This window comes from Tachysurus vachellii, chromosome 5 (assembly GCF_030014155.1).
Source record: "Tachysurus vachellii isolate PV-2020 chromosome 5, HZAU_Pvac_v1, whole genome shotgun sequence".
Classification (NCBI taxonomy): Eukaryota; Metazoa; Chordata; class Actinopteri; order Siluriformes; family Bagridae; genus Tachysurus; species Tachysurus vachellii.
The window spans coordinates 22551167-22570232 of record NC_083464.1 but is presented as its reverse complement, the minus strand read 5'-3'; the positions used below and the strand labels follow the sequence as shown (position 1 = coordinate 22570232).

General features: G+C 37.3%; 2 protein-coding genes across 3 annotated transcripts; both read left to right on the top strand.

Moving 5' to 3' along the window:
- The first annotated feature begins 5968 nt into the window (after positions 1-5968).
- Positions 5969-11331, top strand: cbx3b (chromobox homolog 3b). 2 transcript variants are annotated; one of them, XM_060870513.1, is made up of 5 exons: positions 5969-6160; positions 9463-9610; positions 9888-10053; positions 10296-10450; positions 10567-11331. In XM_060870513.1, the coding sequence occupies exons 2-5, from the start codon at positions 9471-9473 to the stop codon at positions 10682-10684; spliced, it is 579 nt and encodes a 192-aa protein (XP_060726496.1). In that variant the 5' UTR covers positions 5969-6160; positions 9463-9470; the 3' UTR covers positions 10685-11331. The 2 variants fall into 2 exon arrangements, with proteins under 2 accessions (XP_060726496.1, XP_060726497.1); XM_060870514.1 differs by having other exon boundaries at positions 5970-6160; positions 10299-10450.
- A 347-nt stretch (positions 11332-11678) lies between these two features.
- Positions 11679-13481, top strand: snx10b (sorting nexin 10b). Its single transcript, XM_060870512.1, has 4 exons — positions 11679-11838; positions 11940-12040; positions 12735-12836; positions 13010-13481. Exons 1-4 carry the CDS (start codon positions 11746-11748, stop codon positions 13212-13214), a joined length of 501 nt encoding a protein of 166 aa, XP_060726495.1. The 5' UTR covers positions 11679-11745; the 3' UTR covers positions 13215-13481.
- Positions 13482-19066: the final 5585 nt, after the last annotated feature.

Here is a 19066-nt window from a genome sequence, read left to right as displayed (position 1 = left end):
AGATCTCCACAGTGCCTGTTTTTCTGGTTAACGTGTCTAAGGCCCTCCACTAACAGACGGAACAGAACAAAATGCCCTGTAGAGCGTTGAGTTGCAGAAGACATCTCTTTGAAAGCTGATTCGGTGGTCTTTCTTCATTAGCAGCCTCGGATTTTCTCGAGGACGTCACTTAGAATCTGAACCTATTTTCTGTTCTCCAGCCTAAATCATCGCCCACACAACAGATTGCTTGAATATGGACTCATAAATCTGATACTCTGTTGGGTTTGGGACTTGACAGAGGTGCTGAGAGTGAAGTGATGAGGGGCCCAGGCCCCCGCCCAGTATGCAGTGTCATGTTCACCGAACAATCGGCCGTGTCCATGCAGCAGGGTAAACAACAGAGGCTGTCAGCTGGTGTCAGGTTCAGCCTTTTCAAAGCAGAGTGCAAAATGACAGATGACTGCTCTAAGTGTGGCTGACACACCGCTGATAATGACGATTTGAGTGCTGATATGGAAAGCTAAAGTGAGATGTGTGCTGGAGATATTCTTCTCCAAAACACACAGAGCAGACAGTTATTACAAACATACTGCTGTGAGGACTGTGAGATTCTTTACTGAGAGCAGCCCATTCCTCTGATTCAGGTGAAATTTTACAAGGAATAAAATCCTTGTAAAAATTGTTGTAGTGCTATGTGTGCATAAATGCTTGACTGTAAGACTGTAGAAGCTAGTGCATATTGAGGCATTGTATTGTTGTTGTTTTGTTTTGTTTTGTTTTGTTTTGTTTTGTTTTGTTTTGTTTTGTTTTGTTTTGTTTTGTTTTGTTTTGTTTTGTTTTGGTTTGGTTTGGTTTGGATTGTTGTACTTCTGGTCAAATTTTATCCTTCATGTAACAAGGTTTTGATTGACTCAAGTTACATTTTATTTGTAGATAATTCATTTGAATGAATTATGGATTGACTACATTGCAGCATTGATTTATTTAGAGATTTTAAAGCTTTCTTTCAGTAATCAGAACGTTTCACTTTGCCAAGATATCAGTCTTTTACAGTGTGCTTACAGTTCATTTTCACTAAAATAAATAAATAAATAAACAAACAAACAAATAAATAAATAAATAAATAAATAAATAAATAAATAAATAAATAATAATAATAATAATAATAATAATAATAGCGTTGCAGTCATTTGTTTAAAGTAACAGTGTGTTCGGGTTGCAATATTTGTTTCCTCTCATTAATCTTAATTAACCGACAGTGGACAGCTGCACTCTTAAGTGTAACTTAAGATTTTATATTGATTTGGTTTTAAGATTCAACACCAGAAGCCTGAAAATAATGTAAATGAAAATTAAAATGTAAGGAAAATTCTGCAAAGTTGATGCAAAAAGCTGTCATTGTTTGTGTTTGTTTTTTTTCTCTCCATTAGCTATGTTGCATACATCAAGCATAGATTTAGAATTTATTTTTACTGCTGTTGTTATAGATTAAATGATTCTCTTAAGGAACTCAGAAGTTAGTTACAAGTGTGTTCGATACCAGAGGAACCAACTTATTGAGTGGCGTTATTCAGAGAGTCTGTTACATGACTTGACAGTTATTAAATAACTCAATTCATAAGTGAGTTAATATATAACTGAGTGGAAATGTACTGAACATGACTTATGTGTTTATGGCTCAAACAGAAGAATGTACTGTATGAGATCTTAACCACCTTTAAGATGCCTGACTGTAAATCAGATGACCCTTTCAGAAACCTCTCCATGAATTAAGTGTGCCTGCAACATTCTCATTAAATAAACTCCAGATAATCTGGCCAGGGTTCATGGGGTTGACGCACTGCAAAAACAACATGTCTGACACAACCGGCACGAGCGTGTCCGTAACCTGAGCTGGGCTGAACCAGCATGCCAGGATCCAGGAACGCAACGCAGAGAAAAAGCCCAGTCACAGCCGACCAACAGCCCACGGATCAGTTCTCTGGACCCCCAGCGTGTTGGCCAGGCATGCACAGTGGGGTTCTTCCATCTGGACACATTTCTAGCCTGACAGGGGCCATGGCTGCAGTAAAGAGCACATTCACCCAAGGCACGTTCCAAAACTGCCACTCCACACTAGATATAAAACAGACTAGGGAGAGGGACTGCAAAAAAGCAGGGATTTGACATAGAAACACAGGAGCACTTACACACCGCAACCCATCTGTCAGCCATTATGCACACGGCCCTCAGGCTGACAAGCACTGCTATCGCTCATAGGAACAATAAGTGCAGGTTTATTAAAAAAATAAATAAATATAAAAAAAACCTTTGTCATGACTTTGAAGGAAAGCCATGCATATTGTGTGTAAATAAGCTATTTTGACTTTCAAGTCCAAATTATTGGTATCATGGACTTAGGTATGGATGTTAAGTGCTTTTTTTGTTTGCTTTGTTTTATTTGTTATTTTTTTATGATTTCTCTTCATGCATCTGTCTGTACAAATACACAGCTTTGCACATTAGTTCATTTTGTTTCCACATTTCACTAAAAGACACCATAAGCATATCTGAAAACAAACACCAGCAGTATTTCTTATCTAACAAGAACAGTTACAGCCTACATACCTTATTCAGCAGGAGAAAATCATTTACATATGAAAAGAACTAGAAAGCAAAGAAGGTGACTGCGTAAGGATGGTGAAATGTGGTGAACTTTTCTCTTACCCCAGGCAAATGTCTGCATGAGTTTCTCCTTTTTTTCTTACAGCCTCGTGATTGCCATAGAGATCATCCTGAAATGAAATTTGGCACTTGTATTTTACATGTACGGCCTGATTTTATGTTTTATAGTGCATTTATTTATGTGAGAGAATTGGTCTTGTTCTTAGTTTTGGATTTGCATTGTGGCTTAAGGCAATTGATGCAATAAATTTCAACATAAATGTACCATTTAATATGCAATAAAATTTTATGATGTTTAATTTTTACCAGTACTGTAATGTTAGCTCATTTTTACTGGCTTGCTACTTGTGGGTCTAGGAAGAAAAAATGAAAAAATTGAGAAAAGTCTGCAAGAAACATCCTAACTATTGTTTGCTTGTTTACTACATTTTAATTTTGTATGTGTAACCGAGAGTTATATAGATTTATATTAAAGTTAGTTATATAGATTAATAATAAATTTAGTTATATAGATTAATATTAAAGTAATGTTGTGAATCTATAGTTGGTTATTGTTAAAACTTTAGCATTAAAATGTCTACAACTTTCTTTCTTTATTTTTTTTATTTTTTTTTTACTTAGGTTAACTGCAATTGGTTGACAGTGTAAACCAATCAGATCCAGAGTGCACTCTGATTGGATAGCATCAGAATGTCAGTTTTGTTCTAAAGGGGAAAAGGGGAGGAGTCACAAATATACCTAAAATCTATTGCCCACTAGCGGTTCCTCCGAGGAAGAGCCGCTCATTTGTTCTTTAAAGATCAAAATATTTTAAAATAAAGTTAACAAAATGTTCACAAATTTCACTTTTGATTAAGTTGTCAATCATGAAAATGCAACAAAGCAACATAAAGATTACAATTTTTAACTGCCGAAGGACCTATAGCAAATCTCTTGATTATGTTTGCTAAATAAAATGCTCATGGGATGTGTCCAACATTCACATGGTGCCTTTTTATTGTTGTTTTTTGTTGGTGTTATTCTTATTTTCTGATGAATATTTACCCAGAAACAATGAGCAAATAATTTAAAATAATATAATTGCAAAATTTATAACCGTGCTATTGTGTGTACTTTGTGCAACATAATCTAAATAAATGGTTTTGTACGTGGGTGTTATAATGGCACCTTCATGTTTATAGAAATAGTTATAAGACAAAAAGGTCGTCGATGTGCAATGGGAGTAAGATAATATGGTGTTTAAAACACGTGTACAAATTTAACATTACTTTTATATATGTATATACGTGTATATATACAAATTTTCCATAAGAACAATGTTTTCCAAAGAGAAAAATGATAAAGGTAAGAAGTGAGCCACGAATTTTTGCCAATAAAGAGCTCCCCCTAGTGGTCACCGGGTGATTCAACAAGTGACAAGTTATATGAGATTGTATAAACAGAGCAGAGATCTCTATCATATACGTCAGATGTATTCAACTAAAATTTAAAGAGGTCCAGTAAGAGAACATTTCTTGAAGCAAAGGTCCGGAAGATCATAATGTCTAAGTAGTTAATATGATATACATTTAAGTAGCCTAGTAGTTGTATCAACATCTGCAAGCAATCAATACCTGACTGTCAAATCAAATAAATTCAGTACAAGTCAAAAACTAAATATTTATTGTCACGTAACATAGAACTGAACATATGTATGATTGTAGACATGTATAACGTTCTCTCATTAAATACATAAAAGTAGGGCTACATTTAAAAATAAGAGAAAATAAATAAAATGTGAAAATTGTGTGTTTAAATAAAGTGTTTAACTTTCTCTTTTATATCTCAGTGAGAGAACTGAGCTCTAGCTTGGCTTGGCAGGATGTTAAACCTGGGCTTGAATGGAGTCAGGGCCATTCTCATACACATGTGGAGGTGCTCATTAGTGACCCTGGAACCATATTTAGTTTGGATTATGTTCATTGTAGAGAAAGCTGCCTCGCAGTTGTATGTAGAGCCAAACATGGTCAGGATGTATAGGGCTACTTTCCTCAGACCTGGGAAAGCTGTCTCAGGGACGCTGTCTTCAGATTTGAGTGGATATGTTTGTTCAAAACCTTTATGTTTTGTCTCATAATGGTGTTTCACATTGCCACTTTTAATAAGTGCCACGTTTTTTGAACATATGAGATACTGGTTTAGTGTGAAGTGTGAACAGAAATTAATCTGTCCATTCTGGATTAAATTCTCTATTTTCGATGTCCACTTTTCTTTTTTGGAGAGCGCCATTTGTTCTTTATTCTCCCTTTCTCCGTCACACTAGTCTGTTTCTCTCCCTTTCTCCGTCTCACTCCTTTCTCCGTCACACTCGTCTGTTTCTCTCCCTTTGTTTTCTACATGTATCGCTATCTTTCTTCCATGTGTAACTTCACTCTAATTCTCTCTCATCTGTCTTGCACTGTTGAGTCGCAGGGTTTACTTCAGTAATGCACAGACTTGATTGGCTGAGTCGTGTCACGTGGGATGGTTTAACTCGCATGCAATTGGTCTGTGCGGTTCCACTATCACTATTGTAAAGATTGTAAATGCTGCGCCGCAAAAAAATAGAAGCGCCCCTTATAGCGGCTGTAGGTCCGGGTCAGGATTGGTCCGCCTGTTAGTGACCTATGATATACGTGGTCTGGTAAACAGTGGTTTATACTTTGTACAACTTAATGTTAAGTGCTTTAAGACGCTCCTATCCAGAGAGACTTACATCTTTAGCTCATTTTTTTAATGACGGTTAAGGGCCTTGCTCTGGGGCCCAGCAGTGGCAGCCTGGTGGCCGTGGGATTCGAACTCACAACCTTTCGGTTGATGATCCAACACCTTAACCACGAGGCTATGGGTTATTTGAACATTAAAATTATCATCCTAATTTAAAAAAAAAAAAAGATTTACTCTACATTTATGCACAGACTGTTATTTTTAGATTAGAACATGTGTGTGTGTGCGTGAAAGAATACTTAGTTTTGTCTGTGGAATAAGAAGGTCTATGAACCTAATAATAAATAAGGTCGTATAAATATTAATAGCCTATTTATAGAGTGTTATTGTAAACATTTACATATTAAGCCTGATATTTAGCTCATTCGATTGAATCTGCACCGCGGGATTTATTACGTAGTTAAAATGATTTCAGGCTACTATTTTCTAAGAATGCATGAACTATATCATACTTATGGGAGAAAAACACTGATGTTAAAACTAATCTGTAACGTTATGAAGTCACTGATGTGCGGCTTTTGTACAGCCACCGCTTTAAGGCTCCCTCCTTCTTTTCCTTCACTTCCGCCTCCTTTCCTTATCGGCCATTTTTAATTTAACTCTTTCCTGAAAACTCATGTAAACACAACAAAGCTACTAAAGGCTTTGATGGTCAGCCTCGCCAAAAAAACCACATGTGTATGATCAGTAAATGTGATTATTAAAAGCCCAGGTGTGGGAAGAGGACGACCCCAGGAACACTGAGAGCAGCCTGCGATTACATTATCAGGTAGGAAGGACACACACAATATAACCCTAAATAAACACTCAAATCAATGCTACAGATATGTTCTCACTGAAATAAAGCCATACTTTATTCACATATAAGACAAGGTCATCAATATAAAAAAAAAGCCATAATGCACCTTAATAATGATCAGGCTAAACACAACCTATTATATGTTAGATTAAAATAATCACTAATACTTTTTTAACAGGTTTTACTCGTAACACATGGCTAGAATGCTATACTAAGCGTACAAGCATTTTATTTTATTGTTCTGTTTAGTGCCATCACTTAGTCATGTGTTGTTCACGAACGAGTCGAATCTACGAATCGGCTCTTTTAGTAGAACGTTAAGAGTCGACTCGCAATTCTTTTTTTTTTTTTTTACACGAGACAAAGACAGTAGACACCGTAATACAACTGAAAATGTATCAGTAGCTTTTACTATATTCACGATTCTCTAACAACATTAAGCTTATAGCCTGAAGTCCAACGTTAAACACAAAACATCCAGTGAAATTTAGTAGCATGTAAAAGGGAAGTGATTTAAATGAGACTGAAATTTGTTACTTGTTATAATAATGTGTGTGAGTGCAGTATTTTGAGAATGTGTTACATGCACATTATGCTTTTTTAACTCCAAAAAAGTTATAGGGTATTTTGTTCCCCAAAATGTTTCCAGAATATATCTTTAGTTCTATACTTGTTCTTGTTATACAACCTACATGCTTCAGGTTAGTTCACTTACATTTGGACCCAGTGGGCTACACATCACAAGGCAGGGGAAACCCTGAATTGGGTGCCACACAAACACACACACACACACACACACACAACCACTATGCCCCCTGCATTAGTGCATATATGTAATAATAATTGTAATAACAACGGTTATCATGATAAACATAACTATACCGGTACTACTAATAGTGATAACAACAACAATAATAATAATAATAATAATAATAATAATAATAATCACCGAATCTTGTGTTTTAGTGTAGAGTTTAGGCTCAATAATATTTTTTCAGTATTGCTTACTGTAATTGTCATTGCAAACATTTAGCCCATTTTATTATTTGTGTTCATGTTTATTTAATTTAAACCCAGTGTAAAGTAGCCTATAGTAATTATATTTTGATAAACACAAGCTATACAAGGATTTCAATGAATAATTTAAATGGTCGGAAGGTGTAAACCAACAACTTTCTTTTAGCATAGAGATTTTGAGAATTTAAAGAGTCGGTTCTTACTGAGGAGCTGAACCGAGTGCTCAGGATCGCTGAAGAAAGCCGGAAGTCCATTTCTACTGCTGCTCTGTCGCCGCCTTCTGGAAACGCATGCGCAGATCATCCGCGGTTTGTTGTCGATTTGGGCGGTTTTCTCGTCTGTGGTGTTTCCATAAATCTCTCCATTCTTATATTTAAGAAGGCTGGCGGTGAGGACGGAAATTAACGTATCAGTGTAATTTATTGTTGGCGTGTTTTGTGACCAACCTTTAGCCTAGCTTTACACCGCAGTCAAAGGAAGTAGCCTGGCAACCTGTGAATTTACAGCTAATGCCTTAACTTCCATATGGACTTCATTTTGTCTGTTTATAGAATTAAAAGCAGATTATGAAGCATGAACAGCTAACTAAGCTGAAAATAGACCACAAACAATGAATAAATTGAGTGATATAGAAAAAAACAAATGAATAATTAAATAAGAATATATATATATATATATATATATATAAATCATAAAAACGTAAAAAAATCAAATTATAGCTTTAAGTATATATGTATGTATGTATGTATGTATATATATATATATATGTATACTTTTTTGTACTTTTTTTTTTGAAGCGCTCGTGGCTCTTTTAAGTTTGCTTGATAATTTAGGATCAAATTGCACTATACTAGCAGTCAAAGGAACTGATCACTTACTGATCACTTTATTAGGAACATTTGCTCATTCCTGCAATTATCTAAACAGCCAATGATTAGACAGCAGTGCAAAGCATAATATCAGCATCATACAGATACAGGCCATCAGCTTCTGGTAATGTTCACATCAACTATCAGAATGGGCAAAATACTGTGATCTTGTTTTGGCCATGGCATAATTGTCAGTGACAGGTGGACTGGTTTGAGGCATATGGTTCCATGAACATGCCAAGGAGTCCATTGTTCTTCACTGGTCTTCCCAGTCCGGATCTGAATCCAGTAGAACAGCTCTGGGATGTGATAGACGGGTGTCATGTAAACATGGATCACAATCTAAAAGGAATGTTTTCAACAAAGCCATAAAGATTTTTGATTTGAAATCAAACCATACCAAATGTTAGTATAGTCTTATACAAGCCTAATAAAGTTTTCTGTGAATGTATACCTAGAGGGTTAAAACCAAGGTTTCTCTGCTGTGATGCTTTTGTATACCTAGCTAACATGTCCATACTGGTTCTAGCCCATACTGGCAAGTTTTGGGTGGTGTGGGCAAGGGCTAAAATACAAATCCAAAAATTGCCCCCTGCAGGACCACTATGGCTCAATTCCTATTTTAACGCTGTTCCTATAACGCTGTTTTATTTTTACGCTGTTCCTATTCTTTTGGCTCATACACCAGCAGGACAGACTTGAGAAATGATTGCACCAGATTGTCAGGAACTTTGCTTTGACATTTTCTGCCGGAAAATTAGGGAGTGTTCCTGCAGCGTGTTGTGTGTCACGTGTGTTCTCGTCGCTACTCACCTGTTTGTGATTGACTTATTAACTTGCCTGTTTATTTTCTCTCCGTGTTGTGTTTTGCTGCGCTGAGTCCTCGTCTTTTCTTGTCTGTTCAGTGTTGGTCTCTGCTGTGCCAGTTTCCTAGATTTTGTGATTTTTTTTCTCTGCCTATGTTTTACGTTTTTTGTTAATAAATCGTGTTTCTGTTATCCCTTCATTTGGGCCTGGCTTTCCCCATGCATACAATATTGAATGACATAAATATAACCTAAGACCGTGTTACTCCATTGACATTCTGCACACTGCACATTTACTGTTACTAAATGTAACACACCTGCACAATTGTTAAAACGTTTTCCATACTGAACTGTCACACATTATGTACTGTTACCACATGTAAAAAAATTGTACATTAGAATCTAGATTTGCCATATTATTCTTATTTAATTTCTAAAGTTTATTTGTATGCACAGTCTAAGAAGAAGTACGCTGGGTTTTCTTTTCACTGCAAGTTGTATACAGTGTATAAGCAACAGCATAAATGAAAAATAAAATGTAGAATTTAACCATGCCCACATGTGTCTTTGTGTGTCTCAGAAAAAAACATGAGGAAAAAGCAGAATGTGAAAAACAGGAAGGCAGAAGAGACAACAGTTGTGCAGGAGTTTGCTGTGGAAAAAATTATACGTCGAAGAGTCAATGATGGAAAAGTGGAATACTATCTGAAGTGGAAAGGATTCACTGAGTAAGTGTCTGGAAATTGCTGACAGGGTAGCTGTGTATGTATGTACAGTTTTTGTAGGTTCTCTTACAGTACATTGGGTCAGTGAAGGAGTTTTGTCACATCATGAAAAGTTTAACTGATTGGATCATATAATATAATATAATATTAGCAGATAATCCTTTAGTTACTTTCTGCAAACCATCCATTATTATTTCATTACAAAGTGCTCTAACTTGTTTCATCATGAGTCAATATATAATGCAAATGTGAACCTAATTAAACCAATTTTTCTCCCCAGTGCTGAAAACACTTGGGAGCCAGAGGACAATCTGGACTGCCCCGAGCTGATTGAAGAGTTTCACAGAAACATGGCTGTCTCAGGTGAGACAGAAGGCAAGGAAAATCTCACACTGGATTCTGTTATTCAACCCAAAGAAGAACAGACAGAGCTGGATGCAGACATTGTACGTTTCTAGGCATTTTGTTATATCATATAATCATATATCAAATGATCTAAGTAAAAAATTAGGTCTCCTCAAAATTAGCCAGAAATGTCCACATTTTATCTTCGGGAATGATATAGTGCTACTTTTTAGCAACTTTTTAGTAATTACTGTAGTCATTACTACTGTCATTATTACAGCATGAGGGTAACAGACCTTATCATGTGTTTAATTGTTGTTGTATGTTTACCATTAACTGCCAGCAGCATCAGCCTGAGAAAGAGCAGACAATGTGTGAGACTGGGGAATCTGCAGATCGCGACACAGAGACCACCAACAACCAACCCCTAATACAAGAACCAGAACGCATCATTGGCTCCACTGATCGACACGGACAGCTCATGTTCCTAATCAAATGGCACGGTTCCTCTTGTACATCTTTTGGTTATCACTTAAAGTTTAGTATGTGAGGTTTGGTGTTTATTTACATTTCGCTATTTAGCAGTTAATGACTGTTCTTAAATCCCATTGCAGGAAAGACACAGACGATGTGGCGCTGCTGTCAGCCAGGGAGGCCAGTGTAAGATGGCCCAAGATGGTTATCAGTTTTTATGAGGATAAGCTGAGCTGGCATGAGGAAGAGGAACAGTGACTAAACGAAATGAACTAAACGATACATCATGGCAGCTTTTTTCATTTCCACTCAAACACATCCAATGGGGTTTCCTGTCTGTGAAAAGTCTTGTTGTGAAAGTGTGTAAATCCCCATACACTGTGAACCATGTCATAGCACACTGAACTGCACTGTAGGATGAAATGTTTAGAATATTAACTAGATTATAGGTCTAAATGGTTGGTAATCGGTGCTGTATTTAAACTGTAGATTTGTTTAAAAAGCGTTACCCTATTGTTTTACTGTCTTTTAAATTTGACTTGACTTAAAAAGACCCAAGGGGTCAGATCATATACTAATGAGAACTTGGATATTAGGAGTAATCACTGTTACTGTTGATCTCTGTGTAGCTGTTTTAGCACTTCTTCTACTGTGATTAAGACCAGTGATCTGTGAAATTTGTAGTTTTGTTCATTTGCACAAATAAATACAAATGTAGCATTATAAGACCATGTTTTCTTTAAAAGCACTGATAGCACAGTGTGATATTTTATTACATCCCTGCCAGCACAGTGCATTGCGTTACAAAATGTAGTATGTCAGTTTCACTTTTGTGTTCTCCTTATGGTTTATTTGTGGATTTTAATGAGCAGCCAGAACAATAAATTTCAGATTAACTTGAGAAAGTGTCATTCCTTTTACTGTACACTACTGTTGCCATTTGTCTCTGTTATGTGTATTTAAGACTAGATTACCACGAATAAGGAATACATTGCTTATCTTAACATTTTAACATTTAAATGTATTGCCTTTTCAATAGGTTTCTTTATAAAATTACATGTTTAACTTGTATTTATTGTTTTTCTTTTTGACCTGCACTTAACCTTAACATTTGTAGTCATTACTGAACACCTTTTGACCATCACAGATCAAAAGTGAGAAGTATGTTTCTTTTATCTATATAATGGAAAAATGCTTAGCAGTATGAGTAATTCCTCAGTTGCTACATGGTTAAAAAACTTCCCCTTTCAGTCTCTCAGACATTTTGTTGTACTCTGAGCAACAGACACTGTATTCTGCTAGTCCATCTCTATAGTCCTATGCAGGAGTTAATCAGTGTGTGGGTCCGGGATCCTCGCATTCAAAATGAGGACTTCTGGCATGCATATCTGGATTATGAAATCTGCATACATGTAAGTGTTCTAATTAACTCACTAACTATATAAGATGAATCCTGCTTCTGTTTATTATGTGTATGGTGACAGTAAATCTATGTCTCTCATGGTGCTTGTAGACAAACAGCTTGGCCTTCAATAAGAAGAACTCTTGTGTGCGAAGGAGGTACAGTGAGTTTGTATGGTTGAGGCAGAAGCTGCAAGAGAATGCCTTGCTTGTGTATGTACCCTTTAGGTCTTTACTAATTTAAAAAAAAAAAAAAAAAAAAGCATGTTTTATATTTTTAGTTATATTTTTAAGATGGCACTTAATTTAAAGATTGACCTTTGATTTTATGATCTCTCTAATTTACTATTTTAGTATATTTTCTATTTAAGTGATATTACTGACATATACTACATGGCCAAAGTACATGGATGCCTGACCATCAAATCCATATTTGGTTCATCCCCAAACTCTTGCCACAAAGTTTGCGGCATTACAATTCCTTCACTAGAACTAAGAAACCAAAACCTGTTCAAGCAAAACAATGACAAGGTGCACAAATGAAGGCCCATAAAGTCATGGCTTGACATGTTTCTTGTGAAAGAACTCAAGAGGCCAACACAAAGCCCTGACCCAAAATCTAGCAGAAAGCTCAGTAGAAAGAGCAGCTGTCATAGAACTTCATATTAGGCTTCATATTAGATTTGGAATGTTATGTTCCAGAAAAAACATATTGGTTTGGTCAGCAGGTGTTCACATAAGTTTGGCCATATATACAGGATAATCTAATATATCTATAAAATATCTGGCAATTCTTGCATACAAGATATGAAATACTGTGCTTAAAAACATACTACATGTATATTATTGCAAATATTACTATAGCTGCTACATTAACTGGTTTGTTGGACTGTGGTGTGACCTTTAGAGTGAATCTACCTGAGCTTCCCCCAAAGAACCCCTTCTTCAGCCTCAACAATGCCAGACAGATCGCTACTCGCATGGAAGGACTAAGGAATTTCCTGAAAGAGTAGGTGTCCTGTATGAGTATCTCTGTGACCAGACATCCTATGTTAACACCAAATATGCTTTTGATTTAGTTCAAATGTCCTTATTTTGAGCTATTTATCAATTTTGAATGTAGGTCATTTGAGGCTCAAATGTTTAAGCAATGTAACTCTCATTCATGTGCTTGTTCTGTAGGATTCTGCACAACCCAGAGTTGCTGTCTGATAGCTGTCTGCACCTCTTTTTGCAATCTCAGCTGAGTGTAAAGGATATTGAGGCCTGTGCAGAGGGCAAGCGTCACTACACAGTCACTGAGGCCATTCAGAACTCTGGCTCAAAGACACAACGTTTTGGCTCCGATGAGAACTCAAAAGAGGAGAGAGAAACTGACTCAGAGTGACTGGCTTCTGTCTCATTTATTTTGGTCATGGCCCATGCTTAAACTCTGAAAAAATTAATCATAGTGTATTTGCTACAGCATCCAGAATTCAAGCCAGAATTCAAACCAAAATAACAGATGTGTACGTAAAGTGTAATTGCTATATGATTAATCTAAGCTGCTCCTCCTTTTTCCTTTTTGTGCTGTGGATATGTACTGTATCTATATAATATTTATCTTTATTACCCAATAAGAAAGCCTTATTGGGACTGAATTTGTGGGAAAACATTTCAGCGTGTGGTCTCTGTATGAAATATTTTAATGTTTGAACCACAGATGGTTCTTGAGTGTTTTATAGGATGAATTTATGTACCCTTGCAAATGATCATTAAATGTCCCCGAACAAACCAACCAAAAGGATATTATATACAAAAGTGAGGTCCCGAGGGATGAATTCTGGTGATTGTGTAAATCATTGTTATGCTGTTACGTGTCAGGATCATAATCCTGAAAGACAACACAATTATATCTAAAAACTGATTTCACTATTGGAAAATCTGACAACTGTTTAAAACGCTGTGAGTTTTTTTTTTGTCAGCAGGTGGCGCTTCTACTATGTTTGTTTTCTTCAGTCTGCTACACTACTGAACTCTAGTTCTCTGGCCCCTTTAGTCTTCTGGTATTGTGTAGATCAGTGTATAATACACACTGTCTGAATGTGACTTTAACATGTTAAATGATTGCACTACAAATCATAAAAAAAAATCTAAACAAATTTTTAAATACTGCAGGAATTTGGTGTATATGATATGTCTGGTATGATGTAAACTATGTCTTTCCTTCCCTCCTCCATCTAATAAAACAAGGAAAAAAATATGAGACCCTCTTGCCCCTCTCCCATCCTAATGATTCTCTTGCTCCTGTCTTTCTCTGTTTAAGCATTATACAGTATATTCAGGTTTAGTCAACAGGTTGAAATGTCCCTCTAATCGCCTGCTCCCTGAACATAATACCCACACTCAGGCGTTCCCATAAGGACCATGTCAGCTGCCTGCCACTTGCACACTAACAATGTAGAATATCTTAATAAGCTCCCTACACAGTCAGCTGCCTTTTAGTAAAGCTGACAGGCCTGGGACCATGGCTCTCCCAGTGGAGTGCCATAAGATGCATGTGCACACACACACCTGAGATGTATGAGCAGTCCTTGCTGCTTTGAGTGACCCACCACATTGACAGGTGTGTTGGTTAATGTCATTAAGCTATCATTCTGTCCACCTACCATGCTGAAACACTCGGCCTCTGGGCTGACTTCTTCATGAGCCGGTCATTCAGCAGCCCACATGGAGCAGGTGACATTTCCATTGTACTGCAATGTTCACAGCATTCACATTTACATTCACGGCATTTGGCCGAATCCCTTATTCAGAGCGATGTACAAAAGTGCTTTTAAGTCTGTATCGATGAATACATTAACATTGGGTCACTAGGTTACAGACTTAGGATACCATTAACCTAAAACTGTTTTTTTTGTTTTTTGAACATACACATAACAATTAGGGGAAAAGTGCTAGTTCAAGTGTTTCAAGAAAAGGTAGGTCTTCACCTGTTGTTTGAAGTGACTCAGCTATTCAGACATCTAGGGGAAGTTCATTCCACCACCTCGGTGCCAGAACAGAAAAGAGTCATGCTGTATACCTACCTCTTACCCTGAGAGATGGTGGGACCAGTCGAGCAGTGATGGTAGATCTGAGGGAGCGAGGTTCAGTGGGAGGAGTGAAAGCATTTATTTCCTAATAGGCTAGTACACTGTTCAGTGCATACCACACTGACAAAAAGAAAGAACAACTAAACAGATTACAGTTGCACTGTATGGACCATCACACCCATATATGTTTCTTTCTCAAGCCAGTCAAAGAAAGTTGAAAACAAAGTTGGAAACTGTACATCTGTCTCTGTATGCTGTAGCATTACAATTTCCCTTCATTGGAAATAAGCAGCCCAAAACAATGATTTTAAAGAACACTGGTGTTAGTGAAGAAGAACTCAAGTGACACCAAAGAACTCCAGCTACCCCAGTGAACACCCTTAGGTTAAACTGGAATGCCAACTGCACCCCAGGGTCCAAGGATTGATCCTAAGCTTGGGTTAGTATGCAAAGTTTTACATGTTCTCTCCTGAATTTCAGTCTGTTTTCTCTGATTTCTTCCCATTTCCTAAATATCTGTCAGTAGGTAGAATGTCTATGCTAAATCACCCTTGGATTTGAATATACTGTATGTGTAGTGGTGCTTTTCAATGATCTGGCCTCCCATCCAGGGTGTATTCCTGCCTCACCCAGTGATCCAGTGATGAGCTCTGTATATAACATTACCCTGAACAGAATAAATGAAGAGGAATAAATAAATACATTTCATAAAATGTACTTTAGTCTACAACTATGTGTTTTTCATTAGTAATATAAAATGTACATATATTTCCATTACAGGTATTTAGCAGACGCCCTTATCCAGAGTGACTTACAATTTGACTTACAAATAACTGAGCAACTGAGGGTTAAGGGCCTTGCTCAGGGGCCCAGCAGTGGCAGCTTGGTGGACCTGGGATTTGAACTCATGACCACTAGACTACCACATCCCACGTTATATAATATATAATTATTTATACAAAATCAGTCCATCAATTTTCTATAGTGGTTATCCTACTCAGGGTCATAGGGAGCCTGGAATATATCCTAGAGCACTCCTAGGGGTGCAAGGCAGGGGACACCATGGACAGTGTGCCAAACTATTACAGGGCACAATCATATGCACACACCCTATAGACAATTTAGACATGCCACTCAACCTACTAAGCATGACTTTGGAATGGAGGAGGAAACTGGAGTACCTGGAAGAAACCTCAGAAGCAGGGGAATATGCAAACTTCATGCACCCAGCCCCATATAATACAGTATAATATAATAACTGTTATTCATTCTTTTAATGAAAGAATGAATTACATTTTTTTTTTTCTTTTCATTTTTAATTTTTAAATTCTCATTTTTAAAAAAATTGTAATTTTGGTTATTCTTTCCTCAGTTAGTCTAACTGCACCTGAATTCTAATTCTTCTTCTTCTTCTTCTTATTATTATTATTATATTTCATTAGCGTGTAATTTCAATTTTACTCTTTGCTACTACACTGTATATAAAAGCTTTATATATGTGTGCAGAACTGCAGCAGAGGCTACACTATTCTAATGGAACATGCCATAAGCTGTAACATGTCTGACACATTTGCTACATTAATTAGATTATCGTGTCTTCCCATAGTGACAGTGATATTCATTATAAATTCATAATGAGAAGAAACAAAGGGCTCCTGGCTCTATGACAGACAGGTAAAGGCACCTCTAGCCCTCCTGTGCTCACTATGGACTAGAAGGGCAGGGGCGAGCGCACCAAATTGGAAATGGGAGGACTCTCTACTGAAGCTGTCTTATTAATCCTCTCAGGGACTGTGGACTTGCTCATAAAAAGAATGTGTGTGTGTGTGTGTGGGTGTGTGGGTGTGTGGGTGTGTGTGTGTATGTGTGTGGGTGTGTATGTGTGTGTGTATGTGTGTGTATGTGTGTATGTGTGTGTGTGTATACCGCTTACATTACCCCTCCCGTTCCTTTCACACACTGTAGTAATGAAGCTGTCATGGCTGCCATAGTGTGGATGTGGCTGATATTCAAATGGGAAAGCCATCACCTGCTCATGACAGAACAGTCCAATTAGAGGCAGAGGGCAGAGACCAGGGCCAAGCAAAGGTACGCCTCCTGTACCTCCACCAAGAGGAGCAAACACAGTGTAGTTTTTCAGTGTTCACTGTGGACTTACACGATGATCCATGGCCAGCTGTAACAATATGTATTGCGCTCCTGTGCTATGTAGAATGTATGGATACTACTAGCTGCTGCCAACTAAGGATTTTTACCTTAGATCTGAGGTACATATCTAGGATGCATGCACATGGACAAATTATTATGCTAGATAGAATGCTATTTTAATGCATTGAAAATCTACTTCACCAGGAACATGGTTAAATGCTGATGTTACAAAACCTTAATAGTTCAGGAAAATACATTCTAGATGACAATTCGTTAAAACCTAGCCTCACAATAGGAATAGCTGGGTCAAAGGAATGTTCTGTGAATCTAAACTAAGTATCTCTTTTCACAGAATAGTAAAGACCTACTGACTCTGTAAATGTTTGCTTTGTTTGTCTTTAGACAGTTAGTCTGAGCTGTCTAAAAAGAGCTAAAGGGCAATGGTGACCTCAGCTGTTAATGCCAATCAGCCGCCATGACAATGCTAAAAACGTCTACACACCGAGGACAGAATCCTTGCAAATACCAGAGACCCAGATATTACTGAATAACTGCTCCATATGTGACTCATTTTAGAAAGAAAACTTTGCAGAAGTATTTTGAGATATGTATGGAAGATATATATTAGTGCTGATTGAGCAGAATATTTCTCGAGCAGAAGCTGCAGAAGGAGATTTGGGAAAGGAACGGCTCCGCAGGGGGACTCAACCATCTGCTGCAGGGCACATCATTGCCTCAATCCATTCCAATCACAAATCAGGACACTCATGCATACACATGCGCACACACCTTGAATTTGACCTTTACTTTGTCATAAGCTATAAAGAGAGCATGAAATGAGATGCAAATCAGTATCTATGCATCTCTCCTTGTTGTCAAAGTCTGTGAATGACAAATGTCCAGATACCTTTTCGCAAATAAGAATCTGTTCTCGTTAAATCACTACCCTTTAAGTAACCTACCATATCGAAAATTAATCTACCAAGGTCAGGTGCTTGATGTTTAAGAACACCTTTTGAAATTACCTTTTGCAAATAAATGTCAAATGTACTTAAACAGCATTGGAAAATGAAGATTTTTAAGTGTGTTGGAGGAACTGTCTGGAAATTTAAGAATGCACACAGATACATAGTGAAGCTTGGATCCACAAGCAAAATCATGCAATAACTCATTTGTATTTCATAAGAAGTTAGGAAGAGGGTTGGTTTTATGTGCCCTGTCTCTACATCGAGCTCAATCTGAGAAGCAGCTCTCTCTGTCACTGCTACCTGATCCAGACATTTTCCTGCTGTCAATCACACGTCAAGTGGGAAATGAAGCTGGATGTAGCTTGTCCCTCATTCATCAAGCCTGGCAGGCTACCTTTTCAAGGCTACGCTTGGTTGGGTACCAGCAGCATGAAGCAGACAGTGATGGTACACACAAACTTCAGATAGCAAAATTATAGAGAAATTATAGCAGCTGATCACTGGTGCAGTGCCGTTTGACTAAGTGTTAAATGTCATCAGTGACCTGTATTTTCTAGTCTATGACCCTGGGGAGCATCTCATCCACACATATGAAGCATTTCCCTAAAATGCCTTCCTCATTAAATATTAAGTATATGTGATACATTGTTATGATCTCTAAAGTACAAAGATATATTTGTGAATAAATTGTTTGTTACAACTGGTGGAAACAAAGAAAAGTCCCAGCATTACCTAAACACATAAATAATGTTCTTTGTACATAATAAGGATTAATCTGATGTGCAGTCAGCCTCTCTGGGTTACGTCCTTAACAGCACTGTATGAGAGAGACATCTCCACTGACATCCAACCTGCAACTATGAACCTATACACATTTTAAAAGGTCTGCATTCAGCAGGCTTCTGCAATAACACCAAGAAAAAGCTCTTTAAAAAAACCCATCTAACAAAAAGGCTTAGTTATACCCCATGCCTGAATCGGTGGGTGTCTGTGATTGCCTCTGACACCTTTTAAATGGGTTTGTGTGCTGGCCTTTAAGAAGCATGGTT